This window comes from Arachis ipaensis, chromosome B09, assembly GCF_000816755.2.
Source record: "Arachis ipaensis cultivar K30076 chromosome B09, Araip1.1, whole genome shotgun sequence".
In the NCBI taxonomy this organism is placed as follows: domain Eukaryota; kingdom Viridiplantae; phylum Streptophyta; class Magnoliopsida; order Fabales; family Fabaceae; genus Arachis; species Arachis ipaensis.
In genome coordinates this window covers 5,422,233-5,439,990 of record NC_029793.2, presented here as the reverse complement: position 1 = coordinate 5,439,990, position 17,758 = coordinate 5,422,233, and the positions used below count along the sequence as shown (strand labels likewise).

Here is a 17,758-nt window from a genome sequence, read left to right as displayed (position 1 = left end):
CATAAAGCAAGTGGAAAGCATGTAACCCACTTGGGCTTAGATCAGAAAATTATTTGGGCCCAAGTAATATTAAAACAGCCACATTTATTTTTGTTATTAAAACCAAGGCTGAGTGTAAATTGGGCTTAGCACAATACATTTGTTTCCGGCCCATGATTAAACCTGCAGCAAAATTATAATCATCAATGTATTGAATAAAAATTCAGATTAAATAATTTTGCAATTAATTAATTTTAATAATGTTTAGTCATCACACATATTAATTTAGAGTTTTCCAAACTCATCAACTCTGGTTGAGTATAAGGTTATCTTGATGAAATCCAAGATTGTAACACAACAAAAGTTCATACAATAAGTATAATGCCACTTTCAATAAGTTAAAAAATAACACCTCATTTTATCAACTTAGTCAGAGTTTAGGGTAAAACTGAATAGAAGAGAAACTAGATGAAGGTGATGAAGTGTTCTAGTGTAACAAAGTAATGAAAATGAACTGAGATTATTGATTGTAATTGTTTTACAAGTACAGCTATGTGTATATATAGCAGAGCACGTAGTACTATAGCTAAGAGTTTGTTACACCAGAAAACAAAAATCACAGAAAGTACCTGAATTCTGTTAAGACTTAACACTACATCAACCTCGTACTCTAAGCTATTAATCTATACACTCCTTCACTGACGGACACTTGAAAAAAAAATATATCTGCATGAAATTTCTTATGCAAAAAAGAAAATCTTGGTGCAGAAAATATACATTTGGAGAACATGCAATAACTTCAGGAGAAAATAAAAACAAAATACAAGATGTTGGAACATCAATTCCATCTGCTATCAACCTCATCAATGATCCATATAAGGGAAATTTTCAAGTTTGTGCCAAATTTTTGGGTCCTTCACGTGGAGAGTCTCTTTCCTCCTCATCTTTGCCTTTTATTCATGCAGACCTCATAACTCTTTATATATCCAAAAATCAGTTGAATGGTTCAAGATTTACGGAAAGAAGAAAAGCTCTTCCTTCTTGAGGACTCAAGAAGTTTTCCTTCATTTGATTAAAAGCCACACACTAAAGACGCAGGTGATTTTCTAGTTTGAGACATTTTAGCTAGGTGCAACCAAGCATTGAGTAGCTACCAGTTTTGTCCGCACCACATAGGCTAGCAGTTTCAATAGTTTCAGGCAAGAAATCACACTGCTTTCAGGGTCTTTTGGAAGCTCAATATCTGTACAGGAAACCGAAGTTTTTAATTGTCAAGTTTAGAAAAAAAAGCATAATAAAGAAATAGTACCATAATTCTGGCAGAATATAGGAAATAGAACATTTGTTTTACGAAAAATGAAAACATTAACCTATGGAGCTACCTCTGTGTTTATATACATATATTTGATGAATTTTATTTTTGCCAAAATTACCAAACATCTGATGTCTTTCAGTAAGCACAAGAACCATTAGTTTATCATTGAATGCTTGCATTATCATATGTACGAACCGACATGCATCTTCTTGCAATCTTAGACTCTACATTTAAAACAGAGATAACTATAATTAGACAGAGACAAGGAACAAGTACGAGCAATGATGGAAATTTTAAATAAAGCATAATATCAGCACAAAAAGCTATAAACAGTATGTAACCTTGATTATTTGCTTTCTTTGCAGCAGAAGCAAATTCTTTAATTGACATAGTGGGTGGTTCTAGAGATTCATTGATATAACAAGCTAGGATTATTCAGTCAATAAAAATGTACAGAGACAATGCAAGAGGTAGCAGCAATTTGCAAGACATGAACAATGCAAACTTAGTGCACCCAATTCTCACCTTGCTTCAGCCATGTATTAGTGATTTAGTGTTGACTCTTCAATCTTCCCTATAATTAATAAAATCCAACAATTAATTTCTCTTTGTACTCAAAAACTATATAACACCTTATGAATATGAGTATATTAGAGATTGTAGATAGATATACAGTAGTATATTGGGATACTAACATTCAGTTTTGGCAAACGAAAAGAGTCAGATGAGCAATACATGGAAAAAATATCGTTTAGTCATGCAGTATTAGGTTCTGGTATAATTTTTCTTCTTTCAACTCAATTATTAGATAAATTGTTACAATAATCTACCTTGAGAGATATAAGATAATAACTGACTGTAACAGTTCTTGTTATAATAAAAGAGGAGTGCTAGGGGCCAGCACTTTTGTTAAATTCTGGCCAGCACTTAACCATCAAAAGGAAATTGAATGATTCTACACCCTTAGATGTAATCTCACACCATTAAAAATATCATTGATGGCTAAAACACACAAAATCTGTTGGCCCCTAGACTTTCTCATAATGAAATTTCTAAGGACTCCATGTGTCCATCACATATACTTAATTAAAATGCAGACACAACAAGACAAAATAGCTAAGAAATTAAAATACATTATTACAACAAAATAAACTTAAAAATGCACCACAATTTTCAAGCTATTTTATTTCTAGTACAAGTATTAATTATTAGACCCTATCTAGCTGATGGAGTCATATCAGTACTAATTAAATTCACACTGAACTGTTCAACTAAATCTTCATTTTGAAGGTCACAAATATTACGTTTTCGGGCTAACTCTGCAGCCAAACAGTCCTTCAACTGTGTCACTATATCTCTCATGTATGGCCTTTGCACTGAAGTGGCAGATACAGAGGCCATTGCTATTTCAACCGCTTTCCATGCAGAGTTATTGTCAAAATCTCCTTGTAACCTTGAGTCAACAACTTTTGTTATATCCCCTTCAGCAATCATAGAATTAACTCGTTGAATTATATGATGAGTTGTGTCTTCCTTTATTATTATCACCGGTTGACCTGTAATTATCCTTAAAAGAACTACTCCAAAACTATACACATCACTTTTTTCTGTCAATCTGTTTGATGTTGTGTACCTAACACAGCGAATCAAATAATAATTTCGTTAGTTAATTTTTCGTTATCTCTTATCAAAATGTCTTTCATAATAGTTAAAGTGATGGATAATTAATCATATCATTGAAATTAAACACATACTCAGGATCTAGGTAGCCTGGAGTTCCGGCCACAATGGTTGACACATGTGTATCGCCCTCAGCCGCAAAGCATTTGGATAATCCAAAATCAGCGAGTTTGGCATGGAAGTTTTCATTTAATAGAATATTTGGACATTTCACATCTCTGTGAATTATAGGTGGCTTACAACCATTATGCAGATATTCCAATCCTGAATTTAAATTTCAATCATGCATGAATAGTTAAGAACTAAAATTTGATAAAAGAATTTTGCATGTGTTTGTTTCTTTTTTCTCTTGCTTACCTTGGGCTGCATCTACTGCTATTCGAAGTCTATCTTCCCAGTTCAAAGACTTTCCCCTATTGTTTTTTCCTGTTAGAAGGAAAGAAAAAAATGTAATAGACTGAATCTTAGACTTAGTTAATTGTATTTTAAAGTAATAGAATATTTTTAATTAAAATCTTTTAAAAAATATAAGATCAGTAAAATTTTAGATTATAGGTTTAGTAAAATTACAGGGACTTTGAGAAGATTAATTCAATTAAAGTAAAAATAATTATGATTGTACCTGAAAGATGTTCATCTAAATCTCCATTTTTCATGTATTCATAAATGAGTCCTATATTAGTTTCTTCGTTGCAATAACCAATAAGAGAAGTCAGATTTCGGTGATGCACCCTCATTAGAAGCTTAACCTGTCATTCCAAAACCATTTTTTTTGTTTTGGTCAAACATAGCAACAAATTTTGATTGAGATATATTTTGAGCACTTGCCTCTGCAATAAATTGTTGATATCCTTGCACTGATGATAATGAAAGCATCTTAACAGCCACTTCAATGTCCTCAATAAAGCCATGGTAAACTGTTCCGAATCCACCTCTGCCAAGAATCCTATCAAAATTGTTGGTCATATTAACCACCTCATTAAATGAATACTCTCGTTGCTTATTTTCCAATTCTGACTCCTTAATTGGATTATGACGCCTCCCAAGCATAATGTTCTTAGCAGCATCTGATTTTCACGAAAATTTTAAGCAGAATCAAAACTCGTGCAATCAACCAAACTTATGTAATCTGTTTCATAATAATATTCTTTATATTCATAAGACTGTATAAGACAGTTAGCAGCAGTTACCATAGGTCTTTCTTCGGCGAACGATTATAACTGCTGCAATCCCTAGAAGCAGCAATATCCCTGCAATTGATGCTACCACTGTAATTACTGCATTATTCTTTTTCTTTCTTGTAGCATTTGATTGCAGGGTGCATGAAGTTGTTCCACATAGAAGATTTGGATTTTGCCCCACACTAGAATAAGCATTGAGAGCACAACAAAGTTAAAGCAAGGTTAGTTATGTATTCGGTTACAACTTGTAATCAGGAAATTGTGAGAGTAATTAACTAATTATTATTCGAAGACTCAAATAAAAGAAAAAGCTAGTTCAAAACATCATTTTTTAATAATTAGTAGTAGTATGATACAGAACTAAGATAATATATATATATATAAGAGTGTTAGGGGGACAGCAGATTTTGTGAGTTGTAGCCATCAATTAGCCATCAATAATGTATTTAATGGTATGAGATTTCATCTAATGATGGAAAATCACTCATTTTCCTTTTGTTGGCTAAGTGCTGGCCAAATTTTAATAAATCTGCTGGTCCCTAGACTTTTCCAAAATCCAGATTTAGTATATTTCTCGTATTATATATTTTTCTCTAATCATATGGTTCTTGGTTTTAAGTACATATCAAGGATAATATATACCTCAAGGTTAATCGACCATCACTTTGTTTTTGAAGGAGTTCATTTGAAACTGAACCTGTGAGGTTGTTCTTTGCCAAGTTTCTGCAAAAGCAGAAGACAAATATGACATAGATCCTTATCAAATTTTATAACCTATAAAAAATCACGTGGACTTACAAGTATTCTAGTGATTGCAGTTGCGCCAAAAAATTAGGTATATTCCCGCTTAAACCATTGTCTGATAAATCTCTGAGAGGGGATTTCAAATGCACAGTTACAATCCAAAAGGAGAAAATCAAAAGATAATCAAATCATTGGGTCCATAAGTCCATTTATACGTGATCAAATGAGACAAGATAGATACTCACAAGGACTTTAACATAGTAAGCTTGGAGATATCAGTCAGTATATGTCCGGAGAGTCCACTTGAAGACAAATTCCTTTATATATTATTCCATTTCCAAAAAATATAATTATTTCAGTAATGAAATTATGCAATTAAACGGTTAATAGTTTTCTAATTTAGGTGTTATTTAATGAATGATAAGCTTACAAGGATGTGATTCTTAGAAAGCCATCGTAAGAGTTACAGTCTACACCTTCCCACTTGTATGCATTGGGAACACATGGATCTCCTTGCCAGTTTCTACTGTCCACTTTGTAAATCCTCTTGATGTTTGTGACTGCATCCGCTGGTGTATATATATATTCATCATACTCTAGAGTACACATGCAAGAAGCAAGCTAATTAAGTTTAGACAAAATTAAAGAGCAGCAGTAATATACCGTCATCTCTGTGGGTTTCTAACTGTGATGATGGAAAATCTTTTGCTAAATAAATCTCAAGAGCACTGATAATGGGTGGAAGGGTGGAAAATTCATTCCGAATAAGTGAAATGTGACACTTTTTGCATCCAGAGGAAAGTCCTCTGACGTGTTTGGTGGATACTTTTCCGTATTCGAGTGAGTCAACTTTCTTCGTCTTCGGCATGTCGGATGATTTACCTAAATAAAGAAAAATAAAAAATTAATTACAACAATAAAATTTTTTTAAAAGTAATGTTGAAAATTGTAGTAAAACAATGTCAAAGAACGCGACATATATAACGTAGCATTCTAATCCTCTTCAATCCAATATAGAAATACGACATGCATAATGTAGTGTTTAGCTTCACAACAAATACAAAAAATACTACACTTTAGGTACAGGGTTTCATCTAAAAAGATAGAATCCCGCTAGAGAGCCAATGTAATATTTGTATAGGCTATGAGTTATGAAATGACTCATCCCAAAAACTTAAGCTGATTTTGGCACCAGGATCGAACTCTTGACTTTTCGGATTGATGAGTTTGGAAAATTCCAAATAAAATTGATGATGATCAAACATTATTAATATAATTAATTACAAAATTATTAATTTGATCTTTAATTCATATTTGCTAATTAATAATTTTGTTATTTGCAGATTTTATTATTGGGCCGAAAGAAAGAAAAATTAGCAAGCCCAATATGTTGAAGAAATTCAGCCTTGGTTACAAAAATGATTTAAAGATTGTGGCTGAATTATTATTTCATTAGTTGGGCCAGATTTTGATTAACAAAACCCAAATTAAATTCTTTGCTAGCCCAACAAAGTGGTTGGTCCGAAATTAAAAAGAAAATGGGGGCAAAATGGTTAAGTTATTCTTTTAACATGATGAAACTCAATTCTTTGCTGCATGCTTCCACAGACACCACTCTCTCTTTAGTTGGAATTCAAATTTTTATGAAATAGCCTTAATTTCCTTAGTAACATGAGAGAGAAAATACAAATGTGATTTGATGGCAATTAAATGTGTGCTACACGTTACAAGGCAGGAAAGAAAGGGAAGTAGGTTTTTAATTGAATGTAATTGATTTTAATTTCCTTCTTTATTTCATTTGGAAGCCTTTTTCTCTCTTCTCTCTCATCTCTCTTCTTGCTTTCGGTCACTTCACAAAGAAAAATAGAAGACACCACAAGCTATCAGAAAGAAGAAGAAGCTAGTAGCAAGGCCATTGTGATGATGGCATTAAGAAAAAGAAAATCAGAAGTATGGTGTGGTTGAGATTTTTACCACAAAAGGCAAGATGTGGTGAAGTAATCTCAAGCCTTCCATACCCAAACATGGTGAAGATCCACTTCGGTCAGAGGAAGAATATCCTTGGAAGCATGGCTCGTCTCTACTTTTGCTTAACCACTACAGGAGGTAGCTACTGTAGCTACGTGGAGGATGAGGCAGAAGTTAGAGCAGATGGAGTTGTCATCATCAAGAACTCATCAAGGGCTAGAAATCCTTCTTGGAGTGTAAGTCAAAATGAAAGGCCCGGATTGATGAAGATTGATGACAAGGGAAGACACAGAGGTAATTACATGTTGGATATAGCATTCTGTTTCCTCTCCTCTCTCTATGGCCGAACCGGTATTTGCATGAAGAAGAAGAAGTTAGCTCGGTTCATCAGTTTCAACCTTGGAGGCTTCCCCTTCTATAAATAAGGGAGAACAGCCAGGGATTGAGGCAAGGAGAGTAAGCACAGAGTTCTCATAGCTACCTAAAGCTAACAGAAGTTCTTCTCCTTCAATGTTCTTCATTTTGTAATTTTTTTTTGTTTAGAGTCTCATGGAAAAAGGCAAATAGTGAGGTTTGTAAGAAAAAGCCATAGAGCGGAAAAAGGCAGAGTATACAAAATTAAAAGAAAAAGCCATAGATGTCCTTAGAGGTCCTTTGTACATCTGTGTTGTGTTTCATGATTCTGTGGGAATCCCCTTGCAAGTTGGGTTAGCACTTAGCAGTTGAAAGCTTGGTAGTGACCAAGTCAAGTTCAAGATTGGGGTTAGATTCTGGACTTATCCCGGATAGGAAGGGTAGTTCCTAGGGAGAATTGGTGTATGTAATCATGAAGATTATAGTGAAATTCCATCATTGTTGTGATGGAGACTGGATGTAGGCTGCACTGCACTTAGCAGCTGAACCAGGATACTTCTGGGTGTAATTTTCTCTCTCAACTCTACTCAAATTCTGATTCTGTTCGAAGAAGACAAAATTAAAAAATATCTCCTCATTGGTTACGAGACAAAAAGAAAAAATCTCTTGACCAATGATGAGATAAAAAATAGAAATATCTCCTGAAGCGTTTTAAAAGGGCAGCAAGTTTTATTAAGTGAAAAAGGGGCTAAGATTCAACCCCCCTTCTCTTAGTCACTGATAACCATCAATTGGTATCAGAGCCAGGTTTCAAAGAGATCAAGCTTTGCATCTTGGAGAAAAGATCCAGATGGCAGAGAACAGTGGCTCAAACTTGGTATCCTACAGTCTGACAGAAGGACAGTCAAACAACAGACCTCCTCTTTTCAATGGGAAGAACTACACCTATTGGAAGGATAGAATGAAGATTTTTGTGCAACCAGTTGGACCGAAGAAGACAGAAAGAAGGTGGAGCTCAATACCAAAGCTATCAACTTGCTCAACTGTGCAATCAGCTTCGAGGAATACCGACGGGTATCACGATGCACAACGGCGAAGGAAATCTAGGACAAACTTCAAGTCACTCATGAAGGAACCACCATAGTAAAGAAGACCAAGATAGACATGCTGAATAGAGAATATGAAATGTTCTCAATGAAGGAAGGAGAATCCATAGATGAAATGTTTGAAAGATTCAACATCATCATTGTTGGGTTGGACGCTATGGGGATTAAGTATCCTAAATCTGTGCTTGTGAGAAGAGTCTTGAGATGTCTCACAAAAGAGTGGGAAACAAAGGCATTAATAATATCTGAGAGTAGTGGTTTTGATTCCATGACATATGATGATTTGAGAGGAAATTTACTTGCATTTGAAAATACATATTTGAAAAAAGATATAAAAAAGAAAGGAATAGCTTTCACATCTATCACTAACCCCCTGGATGATGAATCCAGTAATTATTCTTCTGAAAATGAATTTGTTTTGTTTGCCAAAAAATTCAGGAAAATGGTGAAACTCAAGGAAAGAAGCAAAGGAAGCAGCTCTAGGAAACAAAAGAAAGATTTTAGCAAGGTGACCTGTTACAACTGCAAAGAGACTGGCTATTTCAAATCTGATTGTCCTAAGTTGAAAAAGGAAGAAAAGCCTAAGAAGGGAAGGAAGAAAGGACTGGTGGCTTCTTAGGAGGACTTGGAAAACGACTCAGAAGATGATGAAGAATCAGAAACCAAGTCCCAACCATGTCTCATGGCAAATCACGTTGAACAGGTAGTCTTTCATAACCCTGACACTAAAGATCTTCATCTTATGATAGACCACCTCTCTGAAAAAATTAGATGCTTCTTGCTTGATAACCAAGATCTTGAATCTCAAATCACCATTCTTAAAGCTAAAAAATAGTTTTCTCAAAGATAAATTAAGGGAGGCTGAAACTGCTGTTGAACTTGTTGAAGAAAACAAGCAGTTAAAAGCTCAACTTAAAAGTTGTGAAAGCAATCATTCTGTGGTGGCATATGTAAACTGTTTTAAAGAAAATGAAGAGTTGCTTAAAGAGGTCAAAAAGCTCAAAGACTTAGCCAAATTCACTCAAAGTTCTGAAAATCTAAATCAAATCTTGACTAGTCAAAAACCTCTTTATGATAAAGCTAGCTTGGGTTTTCACAAAACTTTTAAATCTGTTGAAGAACCTTCTTTTAAAAATATGGCTTCATCTTCTAATGATACAAGCTTTTAAAACCCAACAAGCTTTAACAAAACAGCAACTCCAAGATTTTGTAGACTATGCAACCAGAATGGTCACTTTCCCATTCGATGTTTCTTTGGTGAAAGAGTGATTGGTAACAAAGTTTGCAAAGTTATTTTTTACTACAATGGATTGGGACAAAGAAGATGGTTTAACGTGAAAGGATCCAAGAAGATTTGGATACCTAAGGTCACTTGAGCTTATTTTGTAGGTGTGCCTAGCATCCAAGCGAAAGGACAACATGTGGTACATGGATAGTGGATGCTCTAGGTATATGACCAAAAAGGCAACCTTCTTCATTAAGCTTGATGAATATGATGGAGGGTTTGTCACTTTCGGTGATAATGGCAAAGGAAAGATAGTGGCAATAGGCAAAGTTGGTAAAAGTTTTTCTTCTTTTATAAATGATGTTCTACTTGTTGATGGGATGAAACACAATTTACTAAGCATTAGCCAATTATGTGATCTTGGATATGAAGTTATTTTTAGGAAATTGGTTTGTTTAGTTATTTGTGAAAAATTCGGGGATGTTTTGTTTGAAGCCAAACGGTATAACAATGTGTATGGATTGACTCTTGAGGATTTAAAAGATCAAAAAGTGACATGTTTTACCTCTCTTGAATATGAAAAATGGCTATGGCATAAGAAATTGGGTCATGCAAGCATGCACCAAATTTCTAAGCTTGTTAAGAAAAACTTGGTGAGAGGAATTCCAAACATTAAATTTGATAAGGATATTACTTGTGATGCTTGTCAATTAGGCAAACAAGTAAAAACCTCTTTTAAACCAAAAAATAGAATTTCTACCAAGAGGCCATTAGAAATGTTGCATATTGATCTTTTTGGTCCCATAAGAACTCAAAGCTTAGGAGGTAAACACTATGACTTAGTAGTAGTAGATGATTACTCTAGATTCGGTTGGGTACTTTTTCTTACTCATAAGAATGATGCTTTCCATGCTTTTTCAACCCTTTGTAAAAGAATTCAAAATGAAAAAGATTTGAAAATCGCCCACTTGAGAAGTGATCATGGAAAGGAATTTGAAAACCAAGACTTTGAAAAATTTTGTGATGATTTTGGAATTGCACATAACTTCTCATGCCCTAGAACTCCTCAACAAAATGGGGTAGTTGAAAGAAGGAATAGAAGCCTTCAAGAGATGACTAGGGCTATGCTTTGTAAAAATGATGTTCCAAATTTTTTGTGGGTTGAAGCTGTAAATACAGCTTGTTATATTTTGAATAGGACGAAGGGTTTAAAGAAAACACCTAATGAGCTATGGAAAGGAACTCCTCCAAATCTTAAGTATTTCCACATTTTTAGATGCAAATGCTTTGTACTTAACAATAAAGAGAATCTTGGTAAATTTGATCCAAAATCCTATGAATGAATATTTGTTGGATACTCTACTACTAGCAAAGCCTATAGAATTTACCTCAAATACCATAGGACCATAGAGGAATCCACACACGTTTCTTTTTGTGATACTAATGCAATTCTCAGTGCTTCTTTAGATAATGATACAAGTAGTGAAGCAGAAACAAGCCATCAACCAAGTCAAGAAAGTCCCAATGCTGTCCCAAGTGAAGAACCTGTCCGTCCAGTTTTGTCTCATCAAGATGGAGGAGATATTTTAGTTTTGTCTCCTGAGCCAGTAAGAGAATCTGGAACAGAACAACCTGCTGAAGCTCATCAAAGCTCAACCTTGCTCTGAAAACCAAGAGAATGGAAGTCTATGAGGGGTTATCCCCATGATTTTATCATAGGTGATCCCTCCCAAGGAGTAACAACAAGATCCTCAACCAAAAAGCAAACCGAACAAAGCAATTTTACTTTCTTGTCTCAATTGGAGCCTAACAATGTGAAGCAAGCTCTTGAAGACCCCTCTTGGGTCAAAGCCATGCAAGAAGAGCTAGCTCAATTTGACAAAAATGAGGTTTGGACACTAGTACCTCATCCGAATGGTAAGAAGGTAACGGGTACTAAGTGGATTTTCAAAAATAAATTAGGTGAGGATGGTAAGGTTGTTCATAACAAGGCTAGATTAGTGGCCCAAGGTTACGATCAAGAAGAGGGTATTAATTTTGAAGAGTCTTTTGCTTCGGTAGCAAGAATGGAAGCAATTAGGTTGCTTCTTGCCTATGCCGCCCATAAAGGTTTTAAAATGTTCCAAATGGATGTCAAATGTGCTTTCCTTAATGGCTTTATAGGTAGAGAAGTATTTGTGGCACAACCCCCCGATTTTGAAAATAAAGAATTTCCAAATCATGTTTTCAAACTTTCTAAGGCCCTTTATAGCCTTAGGCAAGCTCCAAGAGCTTGGTATGAAAGGCTTAGTGCCTTCTTATTGGAAAATCACTTTCAAAGGGGTACCACCGATACTACTTTATTTATTAAAGTATCTAATGATGACATTCTTCTTGTTCAAGTTTATGTGGATGATATAGTGTTTGGATCGGCCAATGAATCCTTGTGTGAAGAGTTTGGAAAACTCATGATTAGTGAGTTTGAAATGAGTTTAATGGGAGAACTAACATTCTTTCTAGGTCTCCAAATCAAACAAACTCCTAGTGACACTTTTGTTCACCAAGGAAAATATGCTAAAGAATTAATTAAAAAATTTGGCCTAGAAAATTACAAACTTATGGGAACACCAATGCATTCAAACACTAAGCTTGATAAAGATGATGATGGCAAAGATGTGGATGAAACACTGTATAGAGGAATGATAGGTTCACTTATGTATCTTACCTCCTCTAGACTGGACATAGTTCAAAGCATGGGTGTATGTTCAAGGTTTTAATATCACCCAAAAGAATCCCACCTTTCAGCCGTCAAAAGAATCATTAGATATATTAATGGAACAAGTGATTATGGCTTATGGTATCCTAGAACTAATGACTTTGGTGCAGTAGAGTTTTGTGATGCAGATTATGCAGAAGACCGGGTGGATAGAAGGAGCACTTCCGGAATGTGTTGCTTCCTTGAAAGCTCACTTAACATGTAGTCAAGTAAGAAACAAGCCACAGTTGCTCTATCCATAGCCGAAGCTGAATATATATCTGCCTCTGCATGTTGTTCACAACTAATTTGGTTGAAAACTTAGTTAGAGGATTACAAATTAAAGATCAATAGTATACCTTTATTTTGCGATAATATGAGTGCTATTAATATCTCTAAAAATCCTGTTTTGCACTCAAGAACTAAGCACATTGAAATTAAATATCATTTTATTAGAGAACATGTGCAAAAGGGTACTATTGATATTCAATTTGTGAAATCCGAAGAACAACTTGCGGATATTTTCACTGAACCTTTGTGTGAGGATAGATTCTGTTCATTAAGGAACAGCTTGGGTATGATGGATTTAAATTCTGTTGATAATTTGTGATTTTTGATGAATCTATTGGTTTTGTCTCGTAGGAAACCAGGAGACAAATTTGTGGACGTGATGAATTGACATTGATACAGAGGGAGACTGATTCAGATATTAATGATCATGGGCCCCACCTAATTCTCTTTGACCTCAGTCATAACCCTGGCCCGTTCTGAGTTCCTCAATTGTTAATCAAATTCTTTTTGGAAGTTGTCATATCAAATCTTGTAAGAAGGAGTTGTTGTCAACTCAAAATCTTTTTCCCTTCCCTCATCCCTTGATTCTAGGAGCTAACCTCCCTTTCCAATTTTAAACTTCCTCCCTTGTTGATAACCGCGCACAACCCTCTCTCCACTCAACTTAATGGTCATTAACCACATAATCATCTCTCTCCAATCAGCATTTAATGCTTCCATAATCTCCCACCTCTCTCCACTCTCTTCGGCCTCTCTTCATCTTCCCTCTCCATTCTCCATTTTTCATAACATGAAAAAGAAAGTTGCTCTAAGAAAGAGTAGCCGAACCCCTCTACCCAAAAATTTTCCATTTTTAACTCCTCAAACACACACACATTCACATACATTTCACATCCTCTTCATCTGCTTCACCTTCCTCCAAACAAACCAAAACCATGAGAATGAAAAAGCTTGGATCAAATGCAAAGAAAGAGTGAATCTGTTGCTGTAGAGTTTTGAAAAGAAAAGGGGTGCATAAGAAGATGATGAATATGGCTCTGAGTATAATCTCTCTGATGATTGATCTGTTTGTCTCTTGTTGAACTCTGGTTCTGTTTAGATTATTTTGATATTTTTTAGGCTAATGGATACTCTGAGCCATTGTTATTTTGTTAAACTCTTGGGTATTCTGGTTCTGGTTCTATTTAATTGCATACTATTATCATGTGTTTTATTTGCAGGTTCCCCATTGATGACAAAAGGGGGAGAAAAAGTTGAAAAATTGAAAATTGAAAAACAGGGACTGAAATCTTTTTTTATTCATGATCACCCCTGTGCATAAACTCTATGTCCCAATGTTTATGTTTTGTTTTGATTAAAATGCTTGCTGTATTATGTTCCATTGATTATGATCTCTTTTGTTAAAATGTTTGCTGTATTTGGAACTTAATTAGGGAATGATAATTCTCTTGTGCTCTGATATGTTGGATAATTTTTTGGTACTCTGATATGACTCTGTTTAATTGAAAATGTTTTCTATGCTGTAAACTGATAATTTTGGCTCTGATATGATGGCTGAAAAATGTTGCTCATTCAATCAATTTTTTGGCAGCAAATTGTTTGAAATTATCAATTATATTTTTTTGTTGCTATGTACTCTGTACTCAAGCATTTTTGTTTGTATTGAGCAGAAAATTATTTATATGATAACAAATAAGTTTTGTTTATCACTCTACTTCTGCTCATAAATCAAACCATTCAACATTTCAAAATACCATATGTTGAATACATGGTGGCTTTAGGCTTGATAAAAACATGTTACAGGTAATGCTTCCCTTGGTAAAATGGCATATATTTAGGGGGAGTTATGTAACAGTTGAAAAGGGGGAGGAGTTCAAATCTTCAAAGGGAGTACTCTAAACTTTAAACCTTTCCATTTCAATTTTTAATAATGTTTGTCATCAAGGGGGAGATTGATGAGTTTGAAAAACTCCAAATTAAAATTGATGATGATCAAATATTATTAATATAATTAATTGCAAAATTATTAATTTGATCTTTAATTCATATTTGCTAATTAATAATTTTGTTACTTACAGATTTTATTATTGGGCCGAAAGAAAGAAAAATTAGCAAGCCCAACATGTTGAAGAAATTCAGCCTTGGTTACAAAAATGATTTAAAGATTGTGGCTAAATTATTATTTCATTAGTTGGGCCAGATTTTGGTTAACAAAACCCAAATTAAATTCTTTGCTAGCCCAACAAAGTGGTTGGTCTAAAATTAAAAAGAAAATGGGGGCAAAATGGTTAAGTTATTCTTTTAACATGATGAAATCCAATTCTTTGCTGCATGCTTCCACGGACACCACTCTCTCTTTAGTTGGAATTCAAAATTTTATGAAATTAGCCTTAATTGCCTTGGTAACATGAGAGAGAAAATGCAAATGTAATTTGATGGCAATTAAATGTGTGCTGCACGTTACATGGCAGGAAAGAAAAAAAAGTGGGTTTTTAATTGAATGTAATTGATTTTAATTTCCTTCTTTATTTCATTTGGAAGCCTTTTTCTCTCTTCTCTCTCATCTCTCTTCTTGCTTTCGGTCACTTCACAAAGAAAAATGGAAGACACCACAAGCTATCAGAAAGAAGAAGAAGCTAGTAGCAAGGCCATTGTGATGATGGCATAAAAAAAAAAGAAAATCAGAAGTATGGTGTGGCTGAGATTTTTACCACAAAAGGCAAGATGTAGTGAAGTAATCTCAAGCCTTCCATACCCAAAATTGGTGAAGATCTATTTCGGTCAGAGGAAGAAGATCTTTGGAAGCATGGCTCGTCTCTACTTTTGCTCAACCACTACAGGAGGTAGCTACTGTAGCTACGTGCAGGATGAGGCAGAAGTTTGAGCAGATGGAGCTGTCATCATCAAGAACTCATCAAGGGCTAGGAATCCTTCTTAGAGTGCAAGTCAAGATGGAAGACCCGAATTGATGAAGATTGGTGATAAGGGAAGACACAGAGGTAATTGCATGTTGGATATAGCATTCGGTTTCCTCTCCTCTCTCTCTCTCTGCCCGAATCGGTTTTTGCATGAAGAAGAAGAAGTTAGCTCGGTTCATCAGTTTTAACCTTGGAGGCTTCCCCTTCTATAAATAAGGGAGAACATCCAGGGATTGAGGTAAGGAGAGTAAGCACAGAGTTCTCATAACTACCTAAAGCTAATAGAAGTTCTTCTCCTTCAATATTCTTCATTTTGTAATTTTTCTGTTTAGTTTTGTCTGTCTTGAGTCTCATGAAAAAAGACAAACAGAGAGGTTTGTAAGAAAAAGCCATAGAGTGGAAAAAGGCAGAGTATACAAAATTAAAAGAAAAAGTCATAGATGTCCTTAGAGGTCCTTTGTACATCTGTGTTGTGTTTCATATTTTTGTGAGAATTCCCTTGCAAGTTGGGTTAGCACTTAGCAGTTGAAAGCTTGGTAGTGACCAAGTTAAGTTCAGGATTGGGGTTAGATTCTGGACTTGTCCCGGATAGGAAGGGTAGTTCCTAGGAAGAATTGGTGTATGTAATTATGAAGATTATAGTGAAATTCCATCATTGTTGTGATGGAGACTGGATGTAGACTGCATTGCACTTAGCAGCTGAATTAGGATACTTCTGGGTGTGATTTTCTCTCTCTACTCTACTCAAATTCTGATTCTTTTCGAAGGAGACAAAATTGAAAAATATCTCCTCATTGGTTACGAGACAAAAAGAAAAAGTCTCTTGACCAATGACGAGACAAAAAGTAGAAATATCTCCTGAAGCATTTTAAAAGGGCAGCAAGTTTTATTAAGCGAAAAAGGGGCTAAGATTCAACCCCCTCTTCTCTTAGCCACTGATAACCATCACGGATCTAGAGCTCTAATACTAGGTCATGAAACCACTCATCCCAAAAGTTTAAGCTAATAAAAAAAGATAACACTAATAGTTATATCTCTAATACTGAATCGGACATCCCTAAACTTCTATTGTACACATTGTACAGATATTCCATTAGCTCTTTATACTTCCTCAAAAAGATATTATTAATTAAATATTAAGTGTTAAAAGTAAATAAAATTAGGTATGAAGTTAGGTGTACTATTTTTTTAATTGTCTACCAATAATACATAAACTTTTGAATAATTTCAATTTTAATTGATGTAATGATGTTATATCAATTTTGAAACAATATAAATTTTAACTGATGTACTATAATATTGTATTATAGTACAGAAAAATTAATTCAAAAATATTAAAATATGTATTGTAACCCTACATCTATCTATGTTTAGATTTAATTTTATTTACTTTTAACGTTAATATTTAATTAATATTTTTTTTTAATTGAAACACTACATCAAAAGTGTAGTTCTTTGTATTTGTTGTTTGTAAAACTCGACACTATATCTATGGAGTTATATTATATTTTAAATTGTGTAAAAAATACAATATAATGTGTACCATATTATACCTAACCTAAATTTAAATTTATCATATTTTTGTAATCTAATATTAAATGTCACATTTTTTAAAGTTTGAATTATTTTTCTTATATTGAGAAAAATTTTTCGTCCAAATCTCACCATCCATGATGACATTGAATGATCTTGTTTGATTTGGACCCAAGTGCTGAAGCTCAGTGAGGTGGAAGTAGAAATAGTATTGGTGCTGAGTTTCATTGTCATCATTCTCCCAATGGAAGTCTAATGAGGCAGTAGCATTTTTTGGTGTAGCTGCAGTCTCCATGACAACTGCTGGTGGCTTAAAGTAACTCTGAATCAAGTTATCATTGCTAAATCCACTGCTTAATTGTGTCCACTTTTGGTCCCAATAAGGCTCCCATACCCGGTCATATGGATCATCTTTATACCTGTATACCAACATAACATTTGTTCCCATCACTTATATAATAATAAGTTAATAACAACAATTTAATTTAATTTAATATTCACATTTAAAATAAAATTTAATTTTAATTTTCATTATTAATTATTTTTACAATCAATAATTATAGATGGAGATGATTTGATTGTGCTTTATTTCACTGACGTACTGATGCTTTAATTTATTTTTTTTCTTTTTCATTTAAAAACTCTAACCGCGCTCAATAATTTAAAGGGCACCACTCATATAAAAGTAACAAATTTTTTTTTTAAGTTGTTTATTTTGCTTCAATCGAAG

The 17,758-nt window shown here is 34.2% G+C and overlaps 2 protein-coding genes across 6 annotated transcripts in view; both read right to left on the bottom strand.

The window, feature by feature from the left end:
* Window positions 748-5,795, bottom strand: LOC107614773 (receptor-like protein kinase At3g21340). Of its 5 annotated transcripts, XR_002354465.1 has the most exons (14): window positions 5,563-5,795; window positions 5,330-5,468; window positions 5,145-5,216; window positions 4,954-5,025; window positions 4,798-4,878; window positions 4,165-4,337; window positions 3,803-4,041; window positions 3,597-3,723; window positions 3,332-3,400; window positions 3,049-3,238; window positions 2,599-2,927; window positions 1,820-1,868; window positions 1,636-1,695; window positions 748-1,518 (listed from the first exon to the last, which is right to left on the bottom strand). XR_002354465.1 is itself a non-coding variant. In XM_021112269.1 (13 exons), the coding sequence occupies exons 1-12, from the start codon at window positions 5,765-5,767 to the stop codon at window positions 1,837-1,839; spliced, it is 1,728 nt and encodes a 575-aa protein (XP_020967928.1). In that variant the 5' UTR covers window positions 5,768-5,795; the 3' UTR covers window positions 748-1,518; window positions 1,820-1,836. The 5 variants fall into 5 exon arrangements, 3 of the variants coding, with proteins under 3 accessions (XP_020967928.1, XP_020967927.1, XP_016172393.1); XR_002354464.1 differs by having other exon boundaries at window positions 1,636-1,868; XM_021112269.1 differs by lacking the exon at window positions 1,636-1,695.
* Window positions 16,991-17,758, bottom strand: part of LOC107616515 (probable LRR receptor-like protein kinase At1g51890) — a 2,603-nt gene continuing 1,835 nt past the window's right edge. Inside the window, exon 3 of the mRNA XM_016318463.2 lies at window positions 16,991-17,447. Coding sequence (XP_016173949.2) covers window positions 17,090-17,447 — 358 coding nt within the window. The 3' untranslated portion in view covers window positions 16,991-17,089. The remainder of the gene's footprint in view (window positions 17,448-17,758) is intronic.

Bases quoted from the DNA above. Each gene is read 5' to 3' on its own strand.
- LOC107614773 (XM_016316907.2), bottom strand. From the start codon at position 5,767: ATGCCGAAGACGAAGAAAGTTGACTCACTCGAATACGGAAAAGTATCC. The intron at 5,217-5,329 runs GTAAGCTTATCA...TAATATATAAAG, and splicing joins TTTCTAAGAATCACATCCTT to GAATTTGTCTTCAAGTGGAC. The intron at 3,724-3,802 runs GCAAGTGCTCAA...TTGGAATGACAG, and splicing joins ATCAACAATTTATTGCAGAG to GTTAAGCTTCTAATGAGGGT.